This window comes from Canis lupus, chromosome 21, assembly GCF_003254725.2.
Source record: "Canis lupus dingo isolate Sandy chromosome 21, ASM325472v2, whole genome shotgun sequence".
In the NCBI taxonomy this organism is placed as follows: domain Eukaryota; kingdom Metazoa; phylum Chordata; class Mammalia; order Carnivora; family Canidae; genus Canis; species Canis lupus.
In genome coordinates, this window is record NC_064263.1 from 23782938 (window position 1) to 23807549 (window position 24612).

The window sequence follows — 24612 nt, forward strand, 5'->3', positions numbered from 1 at the left end:
GTGAGGCAGGGAGTTGCCTAGAGTCACACAACACAGTATGGACCAGAATTAAGGCCTAAGCCAGGAGGGGACCCACTGGCTTCCTAATGCCACAAAGCTGGGGAGGATGGCCTCCAGCCCTGTAGCATCCTCCTTTCACTCCATCCCACTTTCTGGCATGGAGGGGGTGCCTCCCAACTCAGTCCCCAATGTCTTGGGCTAGGGGGCACCCAGAGCGAGTGTGGCACCCCTCAGGCTTCGCCCCCTCCAGGAGCTGTCCTGCGCCAGCGGACTGAGCAGCGACTGATGAACCAGAAGCAATACCTGGAGGCCAAGAGGCTGCTGAAGGAGTTTCGGGCCCGCTACCGGCAACTGGTGCACTGCTCACTGCGAACCATGTTCAGGGCCGCGGCGCCGCCCCCAGGCCGCCCGGCACTGCGTGAGGGCCAGCCTAGGTTCAGCCGCTTCCTCCAGTTCATGGATGAGTTCTGCCAGGAGCCCACAGCTAGTGACTCGAAAAGCTAAGGGCTGCGCACAGGGCCATGCACACTGCCTGTGCCCTCTGCCCTTTGCAGGCTCCGAGTCCCGGACCGCACCTTGGGGTTGGGTGGCCAGGTACAGGCCTCAGACCTTGGCTTGGCCTTGCTTGCTGGCTGCAGAGAGGGGGGCACTGGTCAGGACCTCCCCTCCCCAGCCTGGGCAGGACCCAGCACCTGGCCCGGCAGCAATAAAGAGCGGGTGCATAGAGCAAGGTAGCCTTCCTTGTGGATTGGGCTAGAGAAAGATCCTGGCTGATGTGCACATCCTTCAGGAAACCTGCCTGAGTCACACCTGTCCACCAGCTGTGACGAGCACTGGGGTGGAAGACAAGGGGGTTGATGCAACAGAAAAGCAGCAGACTCTAAGGCTCAGAGGATGAACAAACCACCCATGGCCAACAAAGTGCACATGTTGCGGGGGTAGGAGGCAAAACTAATGCCTCCAGAAAAGGGGCTTTTGTTTTTGGTTGGACAGCTTTTTCTACAATGAGGGCAAACGGAGAGGAGGGAGAAGAGAGGACTGGAATTCCCTTAGCAGATGGCCATGGCCACAGAGTTGGGACAGGCTGAGGGGAGGGCTTGCATGGAGTTTCCTAAGGTCCTCTATTCCAGGACACCAGCTGAGGTCCCGTACTGCAAACACGGTAGCTCTAAAATGGATCCTGGGGCTATGCGAGGTCAGCCTGGGCTCACAGGTAAACTGGTTCTGGTTAAGGCAGCCTGTGGGGTTGCCCCTTTTTGTGAGTGTCCAACAGTCAGCACCTGCTCCAGAGATGGATCTAGAGGAGGCCATGGGGACTGAACTCCAGAGATTTGCATTTGGGGGTGGACACTGGGTGTCACTAGTCTCCCAGGCGACCTTTGCTCCCAAGGCTACTCTCCCGGGGGGTACCAGGAATCAGTGGCACAGGGATTAAGGATCCTCGGCAAGGCACAAACTCCTACAACTTAAGTTGCTATTAAGGTGATCCTTGAGCTAGAATCTTGTCCTGCAGCCACAGATCTGACAAGCACGGTGGCATGTCTGCTGTGAGCGTGAAACTGTTAGGGCACAGAAATACCTGCTCGCTCTCCTACTTGGCCACACAGTCTCACACGTGGGACCAGCTGTGGTCATGCCAGACGCATACATCTGCATTCACACAAGTCACACAACATAATCACATATGCAGAGCTAGTTGCAAAGTCAGTTTTGTCATGCTTGTTGACACGGGCACCTGGACAGATACACGAGCTACAGGGTCGCCCAAAGTGGCACTCACAATGCAGCATGTTGCTGACTCACCACCTTGGATCTCTTGGGGCCCCAAACGCCCTTGGCCATAACATTAGGAAGGAGAACCACCCCGACGGTGACCCTGTAAGCCGTGCTCGGTCCCAGTCCCAGAGAACTGGATTGCACCTTTCAGCTACAAACGGTTACCAACCATAGGCTCTCTGGCTTGAAAGTCTCCTGGGAACGTCCTAGCCCAGCCTCAAGACCCGAAGCCTCTTGCAGTGCCCCTAAAAGATACTTCAGCTCCTGCCTGCACCCCTAGTGATGGGGAACTCCTTCCCTTCCAAAGGCTGTGCCTTCCCTTATTGGTCAAGCTATTGGGCGGTTCTAGCCACTGGCAAAGCTATCTGCCTAAGTGCCTCGGTGCTCTTGGAGCTGCTGTTTGTTCCAACGTGAGAACATCCTGAAGAGGCTCCATCTATCCAGACCAAATACTCTTAAACTTTCTCCGTTATTCTACACGGGATACCATCTGAATAAATTAGTTGCCCCTCCTAGTGCCTGTTGTAAGTATGTGAGGGTATCCCACGGTCTACTCACCCATCCTCCCGTGCAGGTGGCCTGCTGCATCTCTGGAAGCCATACAATCGTTTATCAATGGTGTCCATTCTTTTCTACCTCTGGAGTTGCCAGGATTTGATGTTTAACCCTCATTTTGCTATATGATAAAGGGCAGGCCATTTAACCTTACCCACAGCACCAGTGGGGTTTTCAATCTCTGGCTCCTTCAGGTGTTAAAAACATACTTTGAGGGCTCTTGAGCGAGCAAATTTCAGTCACTTGGTTTCCTGAATTTTATCCTTTTTTGAAGAAATACTAACTGGTCCTCATCTCAAGGAGTAAAACCTCTGACTAGAATTGTCAAATGAACATGAATTCATAACGAATCAGGGAAACCTTTTGGGTGGCATCTACCTTCCCTGCTGCCAGCACAGTTACTCTCCCCAGCACATCTGCCACTAGATGCTCTGACCCCCTGGGCTGCTTTCACCCAGTGCCCCCTTCCTTCTCGGTAAGTAGATGGGAAGCTGGCTGCCACACTCTTCTGAGCCTTCTCCAACCTTCTAACAAGAGCAGACCAGAAGTAATTTCTCCATTAATGCTCAGAACCAGGTAGGGCCATCCTGCTTTCCTAGGCACTTCTCCAAGATGCCAGTAACTGCCTGGGAGCTGGATATGGCCAAGGAGAGGGCACTGAGAACTGATCTAGATACAAACTGTGTCTCACAATCCTGGCTGCTGTAGAATACTGCCCCCCCCCCCCCCCCCGCCGCCACTGCCACCGCTGACGGTGGGTGTAGACGGGAAGATTCTGGTCTCTCTCCCTGGCCAGGGAGATCCAACCCAAAAAGCAACTGGAATCTTAGAGTTCGCCAAGCCCAGAGTGGGAGGATGGCACCATCTTGAGGTGACTGAGCCAGGGCAACAGGAAAAGCAAGCAATCAGTGGCTTTGGAGTTAGAGGACCCAACTTCCAGGCTGTGTTCGGGCCAGAGTTTCCCATCTATAAAGGAGGGCTCCCCCTTCACCACACTGGGCTATCAGGGAGTCCATGAGTCCAATACTTTAGGGGCCAAGGGACCATCACATTCGTTCTTAGACCTCCAAGCAGCTGCCTTATTTCTGGCGAGTCATTTTAAAGACCCTCTATTGGAAAAGTCTTGAGCCAGATTTCAAGGCCCCGTAAGTAGTGGTTTAGCACGTATGGCATGTCTTACATCAGTCCTTCAAATTGGGAAACATTTGTTCTGTGATGAGAAATGGATGACACCAAGGGGATTTTGATGAATTCCTGAGCGGTGCTTTCAAAGCCAGTATTTTTAAAATCAGACGTTCTGAGTGTGGCCTCAGACAATGTCATCCTGTACGTTTGTTCTTTACTCTCTCTCTCTCTCGTGCCCTCATTAGGAGTAAGAACAGTTGAATAGAATTGGGTTATAAATTGGGAATAGCAGACCCCAGACACAACACACCAGGGAATCCCATTTTGCCTCTTAATTTCTCCCACCATTTTGAATGTAAAAGCAAGACATTTCAATGTGGCGCAACTCCCAAAGACAGCACCAAAAATCAGACACACCTAGTCTAAGCTTAGCCCCAGTTTACCTGTGATTGTGCTCTAGAAGTTAAGATTTTGACTAGAAACAATACTCACTTTCATGAGTTTGCCTTACTGTATTCTCAACTTGGGCCTCTCCTCAGGCAGGCAAACAGACACTGAAGAATGTACTTTGGTACGGTTTAAATAAACAACACATCATCCCATTTGATTGTGTGCCATTTCTTTGTTGACAGAAGAGGGCATGCCCTGTTCTGAGTCTGTCTTTGTCAAGATGCTCTTTCTGATGAGCTGGAGGCGGCAGCCAGCAGTGGCAGTCCACCAGGGCCAGGCCCCTTCTCCATTCTAATGTGGACAGCAGGCTGAAAACCAATATACACCCCATTTTCTGTTTCTAGGTGGGAAGAGCAAAGACCTTAAGGACAACTGTATTTGTACACATTGAGAGTAAACAGCATATCGGGAAACAACAAAAATCAAATCAAATAGGTGGCATTTAAGATAATTTTTTCCCTGGCCTAGTTCTCCATTGTCTCCTTCGGAATTGTGTTCTGCTGCAGGCCAAGGGCTGGACCCACTGACGGAGGGCCCCTGTTCCCACTGGAGGCATAGCTGGAGGGTGGGCAGGGCTATCAGGGAGACTCTGTCTACCCTCCAGACCCAGGACCCAAAAGTTACCAGCCTGACCTCTGAGGAGTGCATTGCCTGTTTCACTGCAAATGAGAGGGACAGAAGATGAGTAAGCCCAGCCTCAGCGTGGCTTTGTCCAACTAGCTGATGTAGACACCAGGTACAGGTAGACAGGGAGCCTGCCACACATATTAACAAGACATTAAGGAAGCATTTACTCACAAAGCGAAGTATGTAAATATTTTTCTTAGGAAGAATAAAAATACTGATAATACATAGAACAATGTGCACACTCAGTCTTGGCACTTTTTCTTCAATTTAACCAATTTCTAAACTGGTCGTGACCTCTGCTTATGTCTCTTTTCTCTGTAGAACAGTCTTCTGAAAGCTACAGTGGATAACAATCATGTGTAAAGATGCATTTTCTGTATCTTTGGAGGAAAAGCTATTCAGCAGCTTTTCCTAGAATCTCCCCTACCCGCCCCCCCCCCCTCCAAATACCTGCTTTGTCACTTGATTGACAAGAATTTATAAAAATCAGGTCAAAAGACCATTCTGTGGGATGATGGAGAAAAGGCTAGCTGAGAAAGATTTAAGTCCCTAAGGAGTTCTTGATTTTCAAAGAAAAATGAAGGGCTGGCTGGGTTTTAACCATTGGTGGTTAAAATGATGACTATTCCAATCAAAATATATCACTTCCCAAGATACCATATTCATGTCACATAACGGGGTTTTCCCTATCTGGGTGTGTGTTCGGAGGATATAGGTATATTTTAATTCTAACAACAAATTGGGGAGAAAAAGCTATTAAAACAAAAAGCCGCCTAAATCATTTGGGTGTCCTCATTAGCAAATTGTGTAATTTAAACAGACTATTTCTTTAGATCCTAGAAAACCACAGTATAAAATAGGGCATTGGACCTCAATTTCCTTATTTCTTAGAAAAATGGGGCAGCAGGTGGGTGAGTTTGATCTGAATGATTTCCATGCCCTTTCCAGCTATAGCATTTTATGATTATAATCCAGCCTTCAATTTTTCTTTCCTTCCTCTCCTGCTGGCTTTCCATCTCAATGAAAAGCCAAGCAGGAAAAAGGAATCCAAAGTTGCTGCCCGTTGTGGTGAGAGGTCTGGATGGGAAAGAGGTGAGGAGGTTAGAAAGTTGGGACGTGGGCCTCCTCGGACCATGTCAATGATCCACACCTGCCTCATTTCCTGGCTTTTACATTAAGCAAAAGCAGTTCCTGAAGAGAAATTATTGTCCTGTGTCACTGGAAGGGAAAATTCATTCTCCTCTGGTAAAATTACTTAGGAAATGGAAAGCAGTGTTCCAATCAAATTCAGAAATACTGATGGCAGGGTGGGGGTGGGAGGTTGTCTAAAATGTTCGAGGCAGCCTGCTGGATGCTGGAGAGTATCTTAAATGGATCCTCTTAGATGAAGAAGCGGTCTTCCACATGACCGCGAACAAACTCCAGCCACATAGACATTCAAACACATTCCATTAGAGTACTGAGCTCCACGAGAGCAGGGACTGTCCTTTCCATCCTGTATCTCCATGACCCAGTACAGGGTTGGCACAAGTTCAAAGCTCAGGAACGTGTGTCAAATGGAACAGAAAGGGCGAACAGCACAGCCTTCAGTCATCAGCTCCACCAGTCAAGCACAGTGGCAGCTTCTCATCTTAGCTTGTCAGTTTGTAACCAGACAACAATTAATTAAGCAGCTTTAATCTCTTAAGGACATTGTTCTTTTAGGGAAAATGAGCAAAAACAAAAAAGAAAAAACCCCAAGAAAACCAGAAGGCATTCATCATCAATTCTTCCTCCAGGCAAAATCTAAATAAATTTGAAAAATTAAAAAAATAATAGAAGCCACTTACAAAGTTTTCCTGGGAAGCTTCAGCCAAAATAAACTAATCTTTTAAAAAGAGGCAATTATATGAAAGGGTCCAAGGGCTGGGTGCTTAATCCCCTGATTTGACACCAACCCAACAAGCCCAGATGACTTCTTCCAGCAGATACAATCAACAGGTCACAAATATGTTCCCAAAGGTCTTCCCCACTCTCAGGGCACCGCATTTCTTGGATTTCTCATCAGAATGACCTTCATCCTCCAACCTCTCCTAACTCCCCCTTTAATGAGAAAGCACAGAATGCATATACACAGGGAGCAGAGCTGATAGGACATGGGGAATTTGTATGGTGAATCAGATTCCAATGATTCGTGAGAAATGTTTGTGAAATAATGTCTCTCTTGTTCTCACTCACAAACTCTCCCCATCACTCTGTTTTCCTCTTTCTCTTTCTTCAAATAATTCATGTCAACCACTCCATTTGTGAGAAACTTCACAAACAAGCAAGCAACAGGACACAGACATTTTTCAGGAGGAGAAAGTGTTCAGGTTTTAGTTAAGTAAGGGAAGCATCTTAAAGTACAGATAATACCTTAGTGGTTTTTTTCCCTCCTCCAAAGCCGAGCAGATTAGAGGTTAGGCCCTGTCACTCCTTGACCTAAACTGCTTTGTCTTCACAGCAAGGACTACTCTTGCTCAGCTGAGTCAGTGCCACTCTAGACACAACAGTAGGTGCAAGGGGGCAAGTCAGGAAGCTGGATCCAGCGTTTGGAATATCCTCTTAACAGGAGGGAGCTTTTCACTCTGCACCTGAAACTAAAATTTGTTGCTACTGCAACACAATTTCTTAAAATGAAAGTATGACTTTGGGGAAATATTTAAAATATATTTTTTTCTATTAAAAATATCTTTTTTCCAAAACCAAAAATCAGTTCCAACTGAAACCATGTTTTTCAAATGATTGGAGACATAGAAAAAAGGTGGCAAGTGGAAAAAGAAGTGTCTTTGCTAGTCCCGAGCAGACTAGCCTCCCGGGGCTTGTTCACTAAGACCAACGAGGAGCTCTAGCAAAAGGCAGTAACTGAGGCTTTCTCTAAGGGCATTGAGTAAGTCACCCTCCCCTTCCACGCAGACCAGTGCCGGCTCTGCCGTCTTGGGTACCAACCTTCCAGCAGTCTGTGGAGGCCTGTGTTGCTGGCAGGGCCTGGAACTGAAGTGGTGTGAATATTGAGGAATGAGATTGATGCGTGTTTTTAAAACATACATCTGCGTGTGTGCACGCACACAGACACACAGACACGCAGAACACATACATTCAAGTGAGTGACACTCCCACCAAAGTAGTCACTGAGGAGGTTCACGTATCTCAATGATGACCAAGATGCTTATGACATCTCTGGAAGTTCTCTCTGGGAACTGTTCATGAGCAGCAGGAGGAAATGGCTCCAACTGCTTTACAGCTACACCTCATTTGTAATTCCGAACCCTCTTGGCCCACTTTTACTCCTAGAGGCTTCAAATAGCTTCTGACTAGTTTTAGACTTATAATTCTCCCTCCTATAACCACAAAAGATTAAAGATTTGCCCAGAGAAGAGGGGGAAAATCTGAGAGGAACCAAAAGAAGGTGATACAGTAGATCCCTAGTGATCAGTGAGTCACCATTCTGGATCTTGGCTTTTGCCTTAGTAAGAAGAGGAGGTTGGAAAAAATGGTCCTTAAGGTCCCTTCCAATTCTAACATTTTAGGAGTCTATATTTCTACCATCTCTAGACATTGAGGAAAGTTCCAGAAATGTTCTTGCCAATGGCAACATCATTGGAAAATCTATACAGTATCCTGCTGGGGCCCCTCAAGAGGGACATCTTACACTGGGATACATAAGCTCTAAAACCTTTGTTAAAATGCCCGTCACATGACTTTATAGTAACAGCTCATACATGCACAGGGAATGCCAGCCCATGTGAGACTCCCTAAAATCATCTCTTAACCCCTATTCTCAATGAGCCCAGATGGGCAGAAGCACCAAGCACCACCAGGGATGCAAAAGACACATGGTGTCAGCTGCTAAGAAAAATAAATCCCAAAGGTCCATGGGACTGAATTTACCAGCTGCATCCAGCTAGATACCTTGTTTCCATAGTATGGAGTTTCAGCATTGCTCTTTCCTGACTTCTGGGCAAATTTTTGGGATTTTAGATCAACATTGCAGATAACCCTTGGACATGTAGAGAGCAGTAATGTTCAACTGTAGTCTGTCTCATAGAGTGGATGGTCTGCCCTCCCCAGCCCCAAAAGACAGAAGGCTGTAAACTGGGGGGGTGAGGAGCAGAGCAGATACTGCACAGTATTTGTTGATAGTTCCCACTGATCTCAAATATCTGCCTATGGATTTTGCACAATCAGTATTCAAATGCTCAGCCAGCTTTCCCGAGGCTCCCCTAGGCATGCCCATGGGTTGCAGTCCATTACAGCAACCGGTTAGTGTGGATAATCTATGGGATTTGTTGTCAGGAGACCCAACGGTCAGTCTGGGCGATGCCACTCAGTGCCAGAACCTGAACGTTCGCCCTGCAGTTCCATCATCTACAAAGGGGCTTACACATTAGCGCTCCTGGGAAGACCAAACTGAACCACAATGGTGAAAGTGGTCAACCAGACAGCGTTAATTCAACGTTACTTTTGAAAGAGGGAAAGTAAGTTAACTTTTGTAGAAGAGAATTCCATTGCTTTCATCAGGTATATTTACTTGTGGCACGGGTAAGGAGAAAGGGGACATAATCTCTTTTGGATCTGCCAAAGAACTGCCCCGTTCCACTTCTATGAGGAAGATGGAACTACTTTTTATCTGCAAGGCTGATTTAAAATAACACCCTGTTGAAAGAAGTCAGAAGGTCTGTCAGTTTAAGAAGGCATCCTCTCTCTCTCATCTACCATTTCTAAGTCCAGCCATCGTGCTCCTGAATCTCATTCCAAGTGGGTGCCGCCAGATTTGGCCCAGAAGCCCTCAGGGGTGGGTCACTCAGGGGGTGAGGAGTGCTTCTGGCCTCGGTCACAGCGAGGCAGACACAGTTCCCTTGGATATAGCCTACAAAGGCCCCGGAACCTCTCAGAACCGTAGCAGACAGTGTTTTGCCATTAGAAGAAACCCAAAGTGAGAACACTCAGCTCTTCAGAGATAAACGATCAGGCCCACAGACCTCTTAAAAATAGGTAATACTGTTCAGTAGGTGCTACTTGGCCCCGGCCACATTGCTGGACCGTAAGAGATACTGATCCACGCTTCCTTTCCGCCGACTCACAGTCCGCCTCTCGTTGTCAAACATGCGCTGCAGCTGCAGAGCCAGCTGCCGGTCCTCTTCCTCCTGCTGCCGCTTCTGCTCCGTCTCCTGCAGCACCGGGTCAGGTGGGGCCAGACCCACCTCGCCACTGCTCTGTCGCAGTTTCTTAAGGGAGCCATTCTGTTCCAAGTGCTTGGTCTTACAGTGTCTTTTCCGGCCCCGGCGCAGGGAAGGAAGTGGCTCCTCACCCAGGCCGTCTGCCAGTACGCCGTTCGGCGGATCAAAATGATTGGTGGCCTTCAGCTGCCTCTTTGTTTTGAGGACCCCACCCAGAACACTATTTTTGGGCAGCGCTGAATTAACTGCCGAGATGTTCGTGGTCATGCTTGAACAGGTTTTGTCTGACTTGGCATCTGGGGTTGGCCCCGGCCCTTGGTATTGCTCTCTCTCCAAAGAAGTCCCGCTGGCTCCCACTGTGAGTCCTGAAGAACAGCAGGTTTCCAATGGGACCTCGGGGCTCCTTTTACTATCACTGCCCTGCTCCGCTTTCGTTTGGCTAACAGAGGGGAAATAATCAAGGTCAATGGGGGTGGGTCCCGCACACTCAGAGAGTGCTTGACCACTGGCCAGTCTTGCATGTAGGGCCAGAGGTGGCTTCTCCTTGCTAGAATGGATAACTTCAGAGACTACTAAGTCTTCCCCTGCTTCTGGAGCCAGAGAGGTGAGGGTGGCTTTCGAAAGGGTCTTTTTGATCTGCCGCTCCTGAAAGATCTGTTCCCACTTTTTGAGGATCCTTGGACTAGCCTCATAAGAAGTCTGCTTCTGCAGGCTTCTGTTTAGGTTGCGGGGTGTTGATTTGATGATGAGGGGACTTAGCACTCGGCCATCAGGGAGTCTCTTGGGAGGAGTACATGGTGAGCAGACAATGGGCTTGAAATGGTTTAGTTCTTCAGAGATGCTGTCATTGCTCTCAGGACTGATGGAGCGTTCTGGCTTATGCAGGGAAGCCAAGGATGAGAGGGAGCTGAAGGGTAGACGCTTTTCCACGGTTAAGTCAGGGGCTGAGAGGCAGCGGTTGTTCTGCGTGGACAAGAGGACACCAATGATGGGGTTGGAGGCTGGGGTCATAGCTGTGACCTGAAAGAGGTTAGAAAGATTACATATACATACATATATACATATTTTTTTCTTTATAATTCCTTCATGATGGTAGAAGGATAGCAGGGGAAGACTAAAAAAAGGGATAAAGGGTGATGTGAGCCTAAGAAATGGGGAAAATCCCTGACCTAGAATGCACACCATTTGCAGAAATTCCTACACATTTGGAACAACTAATAAAATTGAAAACCTAGAGGGAATAAGACTGATGAATCACTGAGCTCAACCTCTGAAACTACTAATACACTCTATGTTAATTAATTGAATTTAAATTAAAAATAAATAACTAAACCAAAGAAAAGAAAACCTATAGGAGGAAAAAAACTCATCTAGAACTTTCAAAAAAGTTCTTCTCCTGGCCCTCATTCTACTCTTCTGGCTACTAATTCAAACTCTCTTCCTTCACATTTATTTGCAAAATTCTCCAACATAATTCCTATGCATAGGACCCATTCTACCTCTGCTCATCTGGAATAATTTCTTTCATGGCCATGTGCAAGAAGCTACAGGAAGGAAGTAGAGAGCTCCAGAAACGTGTACCTTGGTTTTGCTGGTTGGGGGTGCTCTGAGTCTGCTCTTCGCTCTGTCTTGAGCAGTGTCATTGCAGCTCTGACTCCTTTCCAACTTGGAATTTAGGTTCCTAAATAAATACAAAACATATAGTAATAAATACAATCAACACAAGACAATTAGTGAAAACTAGCCCATGTGCTCACTAAGGAAGTGCTTTCAAAGCCACCTGCCAAGAAAGACAATTCCCTTGGGCAGTTACAATAGGAAATGAATTAATTTATTAACAAAACACATTCTAAGAACAAATCCTGTCAAAAGAGAAAGAGCCCTCCAGAGAAGACATTTGATGTAAGCCTTTGTTTCCAAACTAGATCTGCTTAAAAGATAAAAGACCAATGGCTGTTTCGCTCATGCTTAGAGATAGGGAGAATTCACCTGCTTTAAGAGGGTGGATACAGTATTAGAATCACCTTTACAAACAACAATTCTTTTCCTTTTAATAGGCCCAAAAGTCTCCTCAAGCAATCTAAGTCAGTCATGAAACAAAATTTAAGTACTTAAAAAATACATAGCAGTGCACTAAATTTTTATGTAGGGAGTCAAAATTAAATGCAGTCTCTTCCTTAATTCATTACATTTGAGATTCCAAAGGCCTAAATCCTGGTGACTTCAGAGATTTCAAGAACACATGGCTTTTTTGTCTTATGCATGCAACATTATAACTTTACAACCCAATCCAATACCCACAGTACCTGTATTATAACACTAATCTTACTGTGTAAGAATTATATGCAGATGGCTGTTACCTACCCCAGTGACAAAGGGGAACTGTAAGTAGGAATTTTTTTGAGTTTGTGATTATCTTATTACTCACTTTTGCTTCCTACTATCCAATTTGTGCCTAACACACATCTAGCGAGAATAATGCTTTTACACATGTGTACAGCTGTTATTTTACCTGTGCTACAACTCTATTCAACAAGCATTTATCATACACTTACTGCATGCTAGTCACTGAGTAGCACCATCTAAGCACTGGGAATACTGAGAAAAATGAGGCATAGTTTAGGGTGTTCAAGGAATCAGAGTCCAGTGGGGCAGACAAATTATTCAATATAATACAGTGAAATGGTACAACTACAAAAAAAAGTATGCCTAGGAGATAGCATGGCATAAAAAAGGGAGTTATTAATTACCTGGGATGGAGGCAGAGCAGGGTTGGAAAAGCCTCCCTGAGGCACACTATTTTGAAGGACAAATAAGAATTTGCCAAAAAAGTCAAGGTGGATGCAGATGATCCCAAGCCAAAATTATTTACATGCATGACTCTATTTAGCTTTAGAATCAAATACAACATCATACCTACTCTTTTGTAGCAAAAGATTTACTTTTCTAAAGTTTCACTATGCCAGTGTCAGGATTAGCTCAGAAAACTTACAAAGGAGGAAATAAGATGCATCCCAGGGTGCCTCTCCTCTCCCTCCATCTAAAGGCCTGTCCTACCTACTCACACTGGCTTCTATGCCAGCATTTCTGTGCTATTCCTCCCATTCAATACTCTCTACTCCTATGTCTCAAGGCCACATCACCTTGCTATATGGCTCTGGTCTGCTGAACTAATCTATGCTATAATATTAATAGGAGAGGGCAGCCCTGGTGGCTCAGTGGTTTAGTGCTGCCTTCAGTCCAGGGCCTGATCCTGGAGACCCCGGATCAAGTCCCACGTCAGGCTCCCCGCGTGGAGCCTGCTTCTCCCTCTGCCTGTGTCTCTGCCCCCCTCCATAAATAAATAAATAAATCTTTTTTAAAAATATCAATAGGAGAAAGTGATGGCCTACCTGCATCACATGCCTGAACTTTACCAAGAAAATTCAACACTGAACAAGCAAATAATGTGAGAGCTGTACTACCTAGTGGGAAACGTATTTTGGAACAGGCAGGAAACTTCGACATCACCCTATAATGGCAGCTGCTTACAAATCTGCTTGTTTTGTACTTTACCTAGAATACTACTGAAATCCATTTGCATTCTCAGAACCCACACAGTCCGTGATGTAAGCCACCCAGAAATAAATTGGATGACAGATTAAAATGTTAACGAACACATTGGGGAATATTGCCAGCTTAACAATGTTAAGTCTTCTAATCCATGAACACAGAAGATCTTTCCCTTCATTTAAGTCTTCAACTATTTCAACAATGTTTTGTAGTTTTCAGTGTATAAGTCTTGCGCCTCCTTGGTTAAATTTATTCATAACTATCCTATTCTTTTTGATGCTATTGTAAATAGAATTGCTGTCCTAATTACATTTTCAGATTGCTCATTGCTAATAGTATAGAAATGCAACTGATATTTAGGTGGTGATCTTGTATCCTGCAACTTTGCTAAGTTTATGAGCTTTAGTAGTTTTTTCAAAATTCTAACATTACTAGGATTTCCCATGAATAATATCATGTCATCTGTGAATTGAGATAGTTTTACTTCTTCCTTTGCAATCTGGATGCTTTTTATCTCCCAACTTTATGAGATATAATTGACATATAATATTATATAAAGTCTACAATATATTGATCTGATCACTTAAAATATTGTGAAATGATTACTATGGTAGGGTTAACACCTTCATCACCTCACATAATTACCATTTACTTTTTGTGGTGAGCTCATTTAACTTCCAAGTATACTTGAAAGCAATTTTCAAGTATATAATATAGTATTGTTAACTATAATCACCGTGCTGTATATAAGATGCCCAGAACATACCACTGAAAAGTGTTTTTTTTTAAGATTTTATTTATTCATGAGAGACAGAAAGAGAGAGAGAGAGAGAGAGAGAGGCAGAGACATAGGCAGAGGGAGTAGGCTCCCCGCAAGGAGCCTGATGTGAGACTCGATCCCTGGCCCTAGGATCATGCCCTGAGTCAAAGGCAGGCGCTCAACTGCTGAGCCACCAAGGCATCCCATACAATTGAACGTCTGCACCCTTTGACCAACATCTCCTCATTTCCTCCATCCCCCTGGCAACCACGTTTCTACCCTGTATTTATGAGTTTGGATTTTTTAAGATTCCACACACATAAATGATATCATACAGTATGCATCTTTCTCTCTTATTTCACTTAGCATAATGTCCTAGAGGTCCATCCATGTTGCTGTACTGGCAAAGATTTCCTTCTTCCTCCTAGCTGAATAATATTCCATTGTGTGTGTCTGTATATAGACACCACATTTTCTTTATCTACTCACCCATGGATGGACATTTCAAGTGTTTCCATGGCTTAGCTATTGTGAATAATCTTGCAATTAATATGGTAGTGCATATAGCTCTTGGAGATCCTAATTTCGTTCCTTTGGATATATGCCCAGAAGTGGGATTGCCGAATCATATGGTAGCTCTATTTTCATTTTTTGAGGAACTTCCATACTGTTTTCCATAGTGGCTGTACCAGTTTACCTTCCTACCAGCAGTACATAAGGGTTCCCTTTTCTCCCCATCCTTGTCAACACTTATTTATTATTCGGTTGGGGAAAGCCATTCTAATATCTCTGTGGTTTTGATTTGCATTTTCCTGATGATTACTGATATTGAGCATCTTTTCATGTACCTATTGCCATTTTTTTTTAAAGATTTGAGAGAGAGAGAGGGAGAGAACAGAGAACGAGAGAGAGAGAGAGAGAGAGCGAGAGCGCGCACAAGCTGGCAGAGTAGCAGAAGGAGGGAAGAAGGCGGCTCCCCACAGGGCTTGATCCCAGGACCCCAGGATCATGACCTGAGCCAAAGGCAGATGCTCAACCAGCTGAGCTACCCAGGTGTCCTTCTGTTGGCCATTTATATATCTTCTTTGGAAAAATGTCTGTCAGTTCCTCTGCTGATTTTTTCAATTGGGTTGTTTGAGTTTGTTATTGTTGTCTGGTTTTTTGTTTTTGTTTTGCTACTGAATTATATGAGTTCCTTAAATATTTTGGATACTAACCCCTTATCTGACAGATGATTGACAAATATCTTCTCCCATCTCTCAGACCATCTTTTCATTCTGTTGATTATTTCTTTTGCATGATAAAGACTTTTAGTTTGAAGTAGCTACACTTCTTTTTTTCTCTTTCATTTTTTCTTTCTTTCTTTCTTTCTTTCTTTCTTTCTTTCTTTCTTTCTTTCTTTCTTTCTTTCTTTCTTTCTTTCTTTCTTCTTTCTTTTTGCTCTTGTTGCTCGTGCTTTTAGTGTCATATCCAAAAAATCATTGCCAAGACCAATGTCAAGGAGCTCTTCCCCTCTGTTTTCTTCTAGGAGTTTTACACTTTCAGGTCTCATGTTTAAGTCTTTAATCTATTACAAGTTAGTTTATGTGAGTGGTATAAAATAGGCATCCAATTTCATTCTTCTCAATGTGATTAGCAGGTTTCCCAATATCATTTGTTGAGGAGACTATCCTTTCTCCACTGAGTATTTTTGGCTCTCTTGTCTGCTATTAGCTGACCATACATGCACAGGTTTATTTCAGGGCTCTCAATTCTATTTCATTGGTCTCTGCCTATTTTTATGCCAGTATCATACTGTTTTGATTAATATAGCTTTGTAATATAGTCTGAAGTCAGAGAGTATGATGCCTTCAGCTGTTCTTTCTAAAGATTGTTTTGACTATTTGGGGTCTTCCATGGTTCCATACAAATTTTAAGATTTTTTTTTCTATTTCTGTGAAAAAGGTCATTGGAATATTGATAGGGATTGCATGGATATAGATGGTTTGGGGTAGGACGGATTTTTTTATTATTAATTCCTCTGATCCATAAATATGGGACAGCTCTCTATCTATGTCTCTAATTTCTTTCATCAACATCTTACAGTTTTCAATGTACAGATCTTTCACCTTCCTGGTTAAATTTATTCCCAAGTATTTTATTTTTTTGATTCTATGGTGAATAGGGCTATTTTATTTAATATTTGTTTGAGAGAAAGCAGGGGGAGGAGCCAGAGAAAAATTCTCAGGGAGATTCCCGGCTGAGCACGAAGCCTGACACAGAGCTTCATCTCAGAACCCTAAGATCATGACCTGAGCCAAAATCAAGTGTCAGACGTTTACCTGACTGAGCCACCCAGGTGTTCTCAGGCTGTTTTATTTCTTTTTTCAGATATTCTATTGTTAGTTTGTAGAAACATAAGTGATTTCTGTATGCTAACTTTGGATCCAGCAACATTAATGAATTCATTGATTAGCTCTAACAGTTTTTTGTGGTCTTTAGGATTTTCTATATATAAGATCATATCATCTGCAAACAAAGACAATTTTACTTCTTCTTTTCTAATTTCGTGAGAATCTTTGAGTTTGTTTGGTGATCTATGTGCTTCCCAAATATAGATACTCAAACCTCTCCCCAGATTTGAGCAGCTCTTACTTTTTAAAATAACCTTTCTACTGCCTTCTCCCTCTCCTCCTCTTCTTTCAGAATTCTAATAGTTCGCAAATGGTTTCTTTTGATAGTATCCCATGATACTGGCTTTCTTCACTGTTTCTCATCTCCTTTCTTCTGCTTGATCCATTCTGCTGCTGTTGTTCTCCACTGGGTTTTTCTTTTCATTCACTGTATTCTTCAGCTGGAGAATTTTTGTTTGGTTCTTCCTTAAGATTTCTCTTTGTTAAACTTCTTCTTAAACTTCTTCTTCTTCTTCTTCTTTTTTTTTTTTTCTGTACTGTTGTCCTAATTTAGCTGAATTGTCTTTTTGTATTTCCTTGTAGCTCACTGAGCTTCCTGAAAACAGCTGTTTTGAACTCGTTACTGGATATATCAGAGATCTTCATGTCTTTAGGATCCATTACTGAAAAATTATTGCAATCTTTTGATGGTGTCATTATTTCCTTTATTTTTCATGTTCTTTGAAGTCTTTTTTTCCTTTTTAGATTTTATTTATTTGACACAGAGAACAAAAACAGGGGGAGCAGCAAGTAGAGGGAGAGGGAAAAGCAAGCTCCTCGCTGAGAAGGGAGCCCTACATGAAGCTCCATCCCAGGACCCCAGTATCACAATCTGAGCTGAAGGCAGACACCTAACCAATTCAGCCACTCAGGCACCCCTTGTTCCTTGAAGTTTTGCATTGCTGTCTTCACATTTGAAGGAGCAGTCACATCCTCCAGGCTCAAATATCTTCCATCAGCCTTGGTAGGGATTCTGAAGCTTTCTCAGACCTTCTATGGATACACCTGCTCCTTGCTTCTTGCTCCCTCTTGTGGCAGAATTCTTAAGCTTGTATGAATTCTCTTGATCCTGCAACATAACAGGTCAAGTGCTGACAGCCACCATTTTGCTTTTTCCAAGGATGGCACGGAAGCTCAAATTTGCAGTCTCTCCCTTGCCCAGAGTCTGGGTAGCTTTCTACACACACTCATTAGCCATCTATCAATACTCATCCTCATTGCCACTGGGAATACGTACAGGAAGCAGGCCACAGGGTGGAAGTGTGAATGAAGTATATGAAGTGCTGGGAGTGCCTGTGAGTCAGGTGGGAGGATCCACAGATGAAGATCTGCTTATTTATTTGAGACATTTCTTCATTTTAAATATAGGGTTTTAAAGCTATACTTTTCCCTCTAAGCACAACTTTTACTGCACTCCAACAATTTTACTATGTTGGGTTTTATTTTCATTCCTCTCAAGGTATTTTCTAATTTCTCTTGTGATCTTTTTTGATCCATTAGGGTTTCTTTAATGTATTGTTTAATATCCACATATTTGTGAATTTTCCAATTTTCCTTCTGTCACTGACTTATAGTTTCATTCTGTTTTGGTCAAAAAAAGATATTCTGTATTATTCCAATCTTTTAAAATTTATTGAGACTTGTTTTGTGGTGTAACATATGGTCTATTCTGGAAAATATTCCATATTTTCCATTCCATACAGTAAAATGTGTGTTCTGCTGTTGTGAGGTAGAGTGCTTTATATATGGTAAGTCTAGTTGGTATACAGTATTGTGCAAGTCTTCTATATCCTTGTATACCTTTCATCTATATATTATATCCCTTATTGAAAGTGGGTATTAAAGTCTCCAACTATTATCATTAAAATGTCTACTATTCCCTTCAATTCTGTCAGTTTTTGCTTCATATATTTTGTGTATCTATTATTAGGTGTACATGTGTTTACAATGGTTATATCTTTTTTTTTTTTTAAGTAATCTCCACACCCAACATGGAACTCAAACTCATGACCTAGAGATCAAGAATCACATGCTCTACTGACTGAGTCAGCCAGGTGCCCCATATAATGATTATATCTTCTTAGTAGATTGCTTTTTAAAATAATTTTATAATGCTTATCTTGTTTTTTGTAATTTTTGTCCTAAAGTCTACATTTTCTGATATTAGTTTACCTACTCCAGCCAGTTCTCTTTTGGTCACTGTTTGCATAGAATATTTTTTTCTATACTTTCATTTTCAACCTACATTTGTCTTTGGATCTAAAGGGAGTCTCAGCATATATAGTTGGATTTTTTTTTCTTTTCTATTTTTCTTTCTTTCTTTTTTTTTTTTAGAGAGAGAGCTCGAGAGGGAGGGGCAGAGGGACAGAGAAAATCCTAAGAAGGCTCCCAACATTCATTGTGGAGCCTGACATAGGGCTCGATCTCACAACTCTGAGATTGTGACCTGAGCTGAAACCAAGAGTTGGATGCTTAACTGAGCCACCCAGGTGCCCCTATATGAATATTTTTTAAAAATCCATTCTACTAGGATGCATGAGTGGTTCAGTTGGTTAAGCGTCTGCCTTCAGCTCAGGTCATACTGGGATCAAGCCCTGCATTGGCCACCCTGCTCAGTGGGGAATCTGCTTCTCCTTCTCACTCTGCCTCTCCCCCAGCCTATGTGCTTGCTCTCACTCGCTCTCTCTCCCAAATAAATAAAATTTTAAAAATAAATAACCCATTTTACCCATCTCTGTCTTTTATATTGGAGAGTTTAAGTCACTTACATTTAATGTAATTACGATAAAGAAGGACTTAACTTCTGCCATTTTGCTATTTGTTTCTTATATGTCCTATACCTTTTTTGTTCCTCAATTCTCCACTAATGTCTTCTTTTGTGTTAGACATTTTTTGTTCCTCAATTCCCCATTAATGCCTTCTTTTGTGTTAGATATTTCCCAGTATATCATTTTGATTCTCTTCTTATTCCTTTACTAAATATGTTTTAGTTATTTCCTAGTGGTTGCTATGGGGATTATAATTAACACCTTAATTTAAAATAATCTATTTCAAAATTAATAACAATTTAATTTCAATAGCATACAAAAGCTTTGTTTTATATAACTATATTCTCTCCTTCTTACACTTATTGTTATATGGACAGCCACAAAAACCATGATGGTAAAAACATCTCATAGCCATAAACATATTATGATTGTAGTATTAGTCAAGATAAGAGGCTTCAAAATACTGGCTGAGGATAGTCAAGACCAGTGAACTGGATAATATTCTTAGAGCTTGAAGAACTCAAACAACATTTTGACTGAAAAATAAGAGAAGTAACTACTCTCACTACATTCATTTCTGTATCCCTGAACCCTAACACATAGTGAATATATTTTATAAGTTTCTTATAAACAAACAAAAATATGTACAGAAACACCTCTCTCCCCCTTAAGAAAAGAAAAGAGGAAACTTCAACATTTATTAGGAATGTAATATCTGTCAGGCACTGAGCCGTTTTAAATATATTGTATCTCCTTTAATACATACAGAAACCCTATGAGATAGGCATTTTACAGACAAAGAACTGAGGTAGGTGATCCTCCAAGGTCACACAGCTGAAGCCAAGGTTTAAACATGTATCTCTATGATTCTAAGGCCTATGCTCTTTCTACCACAGCATATTGATCTTATAGATCTTACAGACCCAGCACATCTAGGGAAGCTCTTTTCTAAACACATAATGAAGTCATAAACAAGAGAAAGCAGCATTGTCTCAAAGGCAACTGGCTTAACATTTCCATTGCCAAGAGACCAGATGGTTTTTGGGATGCAGAGTTAGGCTAAAAATACCCAAAACCACAATGAATCTGACTTACAAACAAAGAAAAGGAGGGGCTGCCAGTATAAACATGCAGCTGGAAAACTAGAAGATTTAATGCTTATAAAACACTGCTTAAAGGGTTTTCAAATGGTAATACATGATACAAAACATTAGATAGCTCATGCTCTCAACTGTTCAATCATCACTCTCACATATCCAAACCACATTAGTTTTTTAATTAAACTCTCAGGTCTGGTAGAGCTGAGTTCCACTCAGAAGCTAAAAGCTGGAGAGGAGCCTCCTTTTAGCCCCTCGCCTGTGGGTATGAGCCCTCCCAACCACCACCACATACACACATACTTGAATGAAACCAGCAACTTCTTTAGGCCCAGTTGTAGCCACCATGTACCCAGAAATGGGTGAGACTTTGTTACAATCCTTTCTTTATATATTTATGATCTGAGTTATCCACTTTGTATACCCTAGTATCCTTTTTTTAAGTGTACAGTTTAATGGTTTTTAATTCACAGTTACTTAACCATTACCACAATTTCAGAACATTTCCATCACCTCATAGAGAAACCTCATGCCCTTTAGCTACCACTCCTAAACTTCCATTTCTCCTTGGGCCCTAAGCAACTACCGATTTATTTTTTGTCTCCACCTATATGCCTATTCTGGACACATACCAGTATCTGTTTTGTGATCAACAGGAACACTGTTTACACAACTATATTCTAAAATGACTAGCATAATGCAAAAGGATTTCAGTCCCCTCAGATAGCAGGATAACTGGACAGGTTCTTACTTACCTCTGTTAGAACAAGGCAGGGAATAAATTAAGCAAACAGAAGGAAGACAGTTTTCCCTTGCAAGGCAGATCATCTCAAGACCAGGGTCCAAGTGCACAGCCTTTAGTCACAGGGTTCTGACAATGGTTTGATGAAAAAGCAAATAGGTTTGGAATAAAGAGAGACCTGAGTTCCAGTTCCATCTCTGTCACTATAATGAGGTGAGAAGCTCTTGGGTGAGTTACTTAACCTCTCTGAACTGCATGTTCTTTAGCTGTAAAATGAAAATAGTACTATACAATTTGTAGGATTCATGTGAGAACTAAATGAGGAATGTAAAGCACTCAACATGACAGGATGGGGGTGCCTGGGTGGCTCAGTGGTTGAGCATCTGCCTTTGGCTTAGGTCATGATCCCGGGGTCCTGCGATCAAGTCCCGCATGGAGCTCCCTGCAGGGAGCCTACTTCTCCCTTTGCCTATGTCTCTGCCTCTCTCTGTCTCATGAATAAATACAATCTTCAAACAAACAAATAAACAACAACAAAAAAAATAACAGAATGCACTGGATAAAAGCTAGTTCTCCTGATGCTACCTACCACTTACCATCCCACCCTCTGAAAACTATCAGGTATTTCTGTCCTGGTATGGCAGAGAAATTGACACCTATGAAAACTGCCACTCTCTTTAAGTTCCACATCATTTCTCCTTGAGCTAGCTTCCCTTTTCAACCAGATTCCACTACTTTTAACAAGATTTGTCCTCTTAACAATGAGTTCATCTGCTTGATTTGCATCAATTCCTTTATCCCTCCCCAACACACACATCCACACATGCCATCACCAAGTCTTGTGGGCTTCCTGTAATTCACTACCTCATCTTTCTCTCACAGTCTCCTCTCTCTCATGGTTACTGCTGGACTACTCCCTTCACACAATGTGCTAAGTCTAAATCTTAGATTTTTATGGAATTTTCCAATTGCCCTCACCGCTTTCTTTTCATGCCATGGCCTCATTTTCTCCACTCTTTAAGCCACTTCTAGGGGCTTCAATTTTAGAGGTCAAAAGAATCTTAAAAACCACCCAGTAAAAAACCCTGACCAGCAGTAGGTAGGCATAACAACCTGCATTTTACATAGATGAGACAGGGTGGAGGGGGGTAAAGTGAGTTTACTTGAGCTCACACTGCTACTTCCCTACCAACTCCCTAGATGAGGCTTCCCATCCCCACCTCTCTGGCTTTACCTCCTTTCATCAATTCTAGAGCTGCTTCTCCAATATCATAACACTTGTGTGTCTGTTTGGTATCTGATTCCTGAAAGTATCTGTATTTTCATTTGTTCATTTTCAGGAAGAGGGACAAGTCTGAATATTTAATTTACTCCAACACTCACTGGGAATGCATTTAATATTGCTGAATCTGTCAGTCTTTGCCTCTATCTCCTCAAACACACCTTAAAATAAACACCTTAGGTGTTTTTTGATGTGCCCCATTCGGAACCACAGACTCAGGATTAAAGTACTTGGACATTAGAAAACAAAATAATGTGGTTAATTTCTACTTAATTAAGGCTTAATTATTACTCAGTGGGAAACAGATTTTTCTTTTATAGACTCTATAGAAAGTATCACCATAAGCTATTGTTAATGTATTAGAAGAGTAAAAGCAACTTTATAACATATAAGCCTTATCACTGTGGTCACTAGACTCCCTAAATCCTATCTTAATCCTATGGAATCTAGTCTATAAAACAGCTACCAGCCAGTCAATTCCTCTACAGCTCCCAGAGCTCTCCCTCCTATGTTGCAAGTTTGACAATCAATTCTGACAAAACTCCAGTTTAACCTACCCACAGGCACAAGACCTAACATACTCAAACATTCACCAAGTATTTATTGAGCCTCCCCTACAGGCCAGGCACTGTACTGAGCACTGCAACTATAAAGGTGAACAAAATGTTGTCCCTGCTTGCCATGGATTTAAAGTCTAGTGGGAAGATGGCCAGAGGCAGTAGAGGGGTCTATAAGAAGGTGATGGGGGAGGGGATCCCTGGGTGGCTCAGCGGTTTAGCACCTGCCTTCAGCCCAGGGCATGATCCTGGGGTCCCGGGATCGAGTCCCACATCGGGCTCCCCGCTTAGAGCCTGCTTCTCCCTCTGCCTTTGTCTCTGCCTTTCTCTCTCTCTCTCTCTGTCTCTCATGAATAAATAAATAAAATCTTTAAAAAAAAAAAAAGACGACGGTGATGGGGGACAAGGGGTAGAGTGGAATGAGCTAAGAACCCTCAGTTCTAACTCATATTCCTACTATGTGGCAAATCATATTCTCTCTCCAGGCTTTAGTTTTCTCATCAATAAAACAAAATAATTAGGTAATATAATACTTAAGATCCTTCTCAGCTCTAAGAGGCTACATTCTGATCGGCTCCCTGCTCAACAGGAAGTCTGCTTCTCCCTATGCCTCTCCTCAGCCCATTTCCCCTGTTCATGCTTGTTCTCTCTCTCTCAAATACATAAAAATAAAAGAATATAGCAAGACTGGCAGCAATAGTCACTGAACTTATCATGTGCCAAAAATCTTGGTAGGCGCCATTTACTTAAGATACAACTTTGTATAGAATGAGAATACTGAGATTACTTTTTTTTTCATTTTTTAAACTAGAAAGAGGATAGATGGTTTAATTATATTCCTTTTTATGATTATGCCCTATTTGCAAGAAGAATCCAAAACGACTTACTGCAAAAATACATAAAGACTGAGCCTTAGTGGAGGGTAAAGATCACATTAAGTAATAAATATGGAAAAAGCATACCAAAAGTCTTTTTTTTTTTTTTAATTATAGGCCAGGTTGGAAAGTCATGATGACTGAATTGAAACCCTGTCCTAAATGGGCAAAAGACATGAACAGAAATCTCACAGAGGAAGACACAGACATGCCAAAAAGCACATGAGAAAATGCTCTGCATCACTTGCCATCAGGGAAATACAAATCAAAACGACATTGAGATACTACCTCACACCAGTGAGAATGGGGAAAATTAACAAGGTAGGAAACAACAAATGTTGGAGAGGATGTGGAGAAAGGGGAACCCTCATGCACTGTTGGTGGAAATGTAAACTGGTGCAGCCACTCTGGAAAACTGCGTGGAGGTTCCCAAAGAGTTAAAAATAGATCTGCCCTATGACCCAGTAATTGCACTGCTGGGGATTTACCCCAAAGATACAGATGCAGTGAAACGCCAGGACACCTGCACCCCGATGTTGATAGCAGCAATGTCCACAATAGCCAAACTGTGGAAGGAGCCTTGGTGTCCAACGAAAGATGAATGGATAAAGAAGATGTGGTCTATGTGTACAATGGAATATTACTCAGCCATAATAAACGAAAAATACCCACCATTTGCTTCGACGTGGATGGAACTGGAGGGTATTATGCTGAGTGAAATAAGTCAATTGGAGAAGGACAAACATTATATGGTCTAATTCATTTGGGGAATATAAAAAATAGTGAAAGTAGTGAAAGGGAATAAAGGGGAAAGGA

The 24612-nt window shown here is 42.6% G+C and overlaps 2 protein-coding genes across 6 annotated transcripts in view; one reads left to right on the forward strand and one right to left on the reverse strand.

Annotated features, from left to right (window-relative positions):
- Positions 1-4058, forward strand: part of XRRA1 (X-ray radiation resistance associated 1) — a 63611-nt gene extending 59553 nt beyond the window's left edge. For 4 of the 5 annotated variants that reach the window (XM_025458997.3, XM_025458995.3, XM_049098861.1 and 1 more), the window contains one exon: positions 251-4058. In XM_025458997.3, coding sequence (XP_025314782.1) covers positions 251-504 — 254 coding nt within the window. In that variant the 3' untranslated portion in view covers positions 505-4058. Of the gene's footprint in view, positions 1-234 lie in introns of all 5 variants that reach the window. The other variant, XM_025458998.3, reaches the window with a different exon arrangement.
- A 655-nt stretch (positions 4059-4713) lies between these two features.
- RNF169 (ring finger protein 169) overlaps positions 4714-24612 on the reverse strand; it is an 80878-nt gene continuing 60979 nt past the window's right edge. The window contains exons 5-6 of the mRNA XM_025458999.3: positions 11313-11412; positions 4714-10751 (exon numbers count right to left, since the gene is read on the reverse strand). Of these exons, the coding sequence (XP_025314784.1) occupies positions 9567-10751; positions 11313-11412 (1285 nt within the window). The 3' untranslated portion in view covers positions 4714-9566. The remainder of the gene's footprint in view (positions 10752-11312; positions 11413-24612) is intronic.